Source organism: Augochlora pura, unplaced genomic scaffold (assembly GCF_028453695.1).
Source record: "Augochlora pura isolate Apur16 unplaced genomic scaffold, APUR_v2.2.1 APUR_unplaced_3095, whole genome shotgun sequence".
NCBI lineage: Eukaryota > Metazoa > Arthropoda > Insecta > Hymenoptera > Halictidae > Augochlora > Augochlora pura.
The window spans coordinates 1-2,562 of NW_027583315.1; the positions used below are offsets into that span (position 1 = coordinate 1).

Below are 2,562 nucleotides of genomic sequence, written 5' to 3' on the forward strand. Positions count from 1 at the left end.
CTGACTATAAATATTGCACTAAAAAATATATATGTTATTGTATTACTTGACGCAGGAGCTGTGGTTTCTAGCATTTGAACATAGGCTGCTGGAAACAGCCCACATTTCCCACGTTGATTAAAACCTTCGCACCACCCATCACCAACATTATCTCTCATGACAGTCAATACTTCTCCTGCGTCTATGGACAATTCTGCTGTTCCTGCTTCCCCAGCAAAGTTATAAAGTGCCCTCACCTAAATAAAGAACCAAAAAATTAAGTAAAATAATTCTAAAGTAAAAAAAACACAAAGGATTATATTTCGACTGCCACATGAAAGAATGAGTCATAACATGTTGATCAAACATTGCAACGACTGATCGCGATAAGTTTTAATATCCTAGGACAGACATGCAAACATACCTGGTGACCCTCCATCATAGAAACATACAGCAACACTTCTTTAGAATACTGACCGCCAACACGATAGGATTTCGTTTTCCTAATTCAAACAATTTAATTGCACCCGGTCACATACTTACACCAATCTGCTCAACCGTATGACTGACATTTACGTATCTGAGCATGGATGTGTGTGCGACTCCGTGTCACGTAAATGGAAATTTCAAACAACTGTACGGTTACTGTCTTTGACTGGCGCGTAACGTGCTTTTGTGATTTCACGAAACTATACGTTTTATGAACGAATTATATATATATACACACACACACGCACAAAAGTATAACACAATCTACACATTTAGAAAACAATAAACAAATGAGAAAAACACGAAGGTATCAAAGAAAATTTGATAACCATTATATGGTTCGAGGTTAAACGCAAAGGCACGGGGGGGCGCAAAATTACAATCCACCACTGGATCTTGGATCCGCCTTTGTGAATTAATTCGTATCAAACTTTTACCAGAGTCTGTATAAATTAATTCACGGAATCAACCAAAATTTCTCACATAATACCTAGAAACTATAAGGAAGAAAATGTATAAAAAATCAGCATTATTTAATTTATATGTAATTTATAATGAAAACATAATTAATTTAACGTATCAGTAAAAACAAGCCTTAATATAATTGTTCTAAATGTTAAGTGGGAAAAGAAGTGTCAGACACATTGTTTCATCGAAAAATTTTATTATCTTTTAGTGGTACTTTTGCTTTCAATGTCGCGGATTTTTAAATTATAATCGCGTTCAATGAGAAGACTTAGACTCCTTTGCATTCTGAAGACTTTGAGTAATATACAATTTTGCTAAGCTTTGAGCACAGAATTGGGAAATATGCTCACTGTATGTATTAATTTGTCCAGCTACAATCATTGGATTAAGCCTTGGCGGTACAGGCAAAGGTCTCATTAATTTGTTAATGTCATCATCTGGTAATGGAGGCTCATCTTTAGCGGCTCTGGCAGCATTTTCTTGAGCTCTCTTAGTCAACAATCTATTCTTTTCTTGATGTTGACGAACGACCAACTGTTGATACCTATTAAATTTCATCGCTTCTTGATTCAATTCATCTACACGGTCCATCAGACAACGTAACTGATTTTCTAGTACTGTAGCGGTTCCCAGATCCAAATATTTAGTACCCTCCTCTTCTGGAATCATTTCTTCCAATTCAGACATCATTATATTTGTCAAATTACTGTTCTTTATTACCACTGGTATTTCAATGAACAGATTTTCATAACCGATCTTTAAAGTACGTAAAGCTTCTGGCGTAAATTCTCCTTCTTTGTACATTTGAATGGCTTGTGGAGTAAGTCTGTAAGCTTTCAACGTCAAGAAACCTCTGGCTGACTTGGCTGTATCATATATAAGAACTACAGATTCCTCTATGGAAGTCTGATAATGGTATTGCGATTCTAATAGGGAAACATTTAAGAAATTTCCAACGTCTGCGCTCTGATACCAACCGACATGGAAGTGATCAACATTTACCCTGTAAAAATACATTTTAATCTGTGATACGCTACTATATAACGGTGCATTATTTGACCAACGATTTACCATCTGAGACGACGCATCATTGCAAGTTGATACTCTTCTTCGTCCATGATCTCGTCATTCTTAGGGAAAGGAAAACAATTTGTGATCTCGAGACGATGTTTGACTACCAAACCGAGTAGAGCGCCTTGAGCAACATCCATGTTGCTCAAAGATTCTTCGTGACAATGCTTCACCATTTTCATAACAACTAATCCATCGCACTGAACGTAATCTATACGCGGTTCAGCTTCCGGTATTCTTCTTGTTTGCGTCCTCGAATTCATTTTTTTAATGAAAAGTGGCTACAATATTGACAGTGATTCGTAGTCAGCTTCTTGTCAAGCAGGTTAGGAATACAAAATTCTGATCTTTCTTGCAACCATGCAGGCTCAACAGGGGGACACAGTAGTGGGTCCTACTCCTGCAAACCTTCAGACCGCAGTTCGATCCGTTAACGAGGGTTATCATAGAAATTTTCTTTGCTCTGATTGGTTGGCAATATACTGGTGAGACGGTGCTGCCCTTACAGTTGTTACGTTATCACGTTTCATGAGCGACGCGAACATAGGCACTTGT

At 37.4% G+C, this 2,562-nt stretch overlaps 2 protein-coding genes across 2 annotated transcripts; both read right to left on the reverse strand.

The window, feature by feature from the left end:
• Nucleotides 1–46: 46 nt before the first annotated feature.
• LOC144477722 (sorting nexin lst-4-like) lies at nucleotides 47–817 on the reverse strand (the record flags this gene model as incomplete). The annotated part of the gene is made up of 2 exons (XM_078195459.1): nucleotides 404–817; nucleotides 47–236 (listed from the first exon to the last, which is right to left on the reverse strand). Coding segments are annotated over exons 1-2 (208 nt in total), but the record flags the coding sequence as incomplete, so codon positions are not given.
• A 301-nt stretch (nucleotides 818–1,118) lies between these two features.
• LOC144477724 (eukaryotic translation initiation factor 3 subunit H-like) lies at nucleotides 1,119–2,398 on the reverse strand. Its single transcript, XM_078195460.1, has 2 exons — nucleotides 2,008–2,398; nucleotides 1,119–1,939 (listed from the first exon to the last, which is right to left on the reverse strand). The coding sequence occupies exons 1-2, from the start codon at nucleotides 2,268–2,270 to the stop codon at nucleotides 1,192–1,194; spliced, it is 1,011 nt and encodes a 336-aa protein (XP_078051586.1). The 5' UTR covers nucleotides 2,271–2,398; the 3' UTR covers nucleotides 1,119–1,191.
• Between the last annotated feature and the right edge of the window lie 164 nt (nucleotides 2,399–2,562).

What these genes read in the sequence shown, in the direction of transcription:
- LOC144477724 (XM_078195460.1), bottom strand. Translation starts at nt 2,270, where the DNA reads ATGAATTCGAGGACGCAAACAAGAAGAATACCGGAAGCTGAACCGCGT. An exon ending in ATGATGCGTCGTCTCAGATG is followed by an intron (nt 1,940 to 2,007) that starts GTAAATCGTTGG and finishes GTATTTTTACAG; the next exon opens with GGTAAATGTTGATCACTTCC.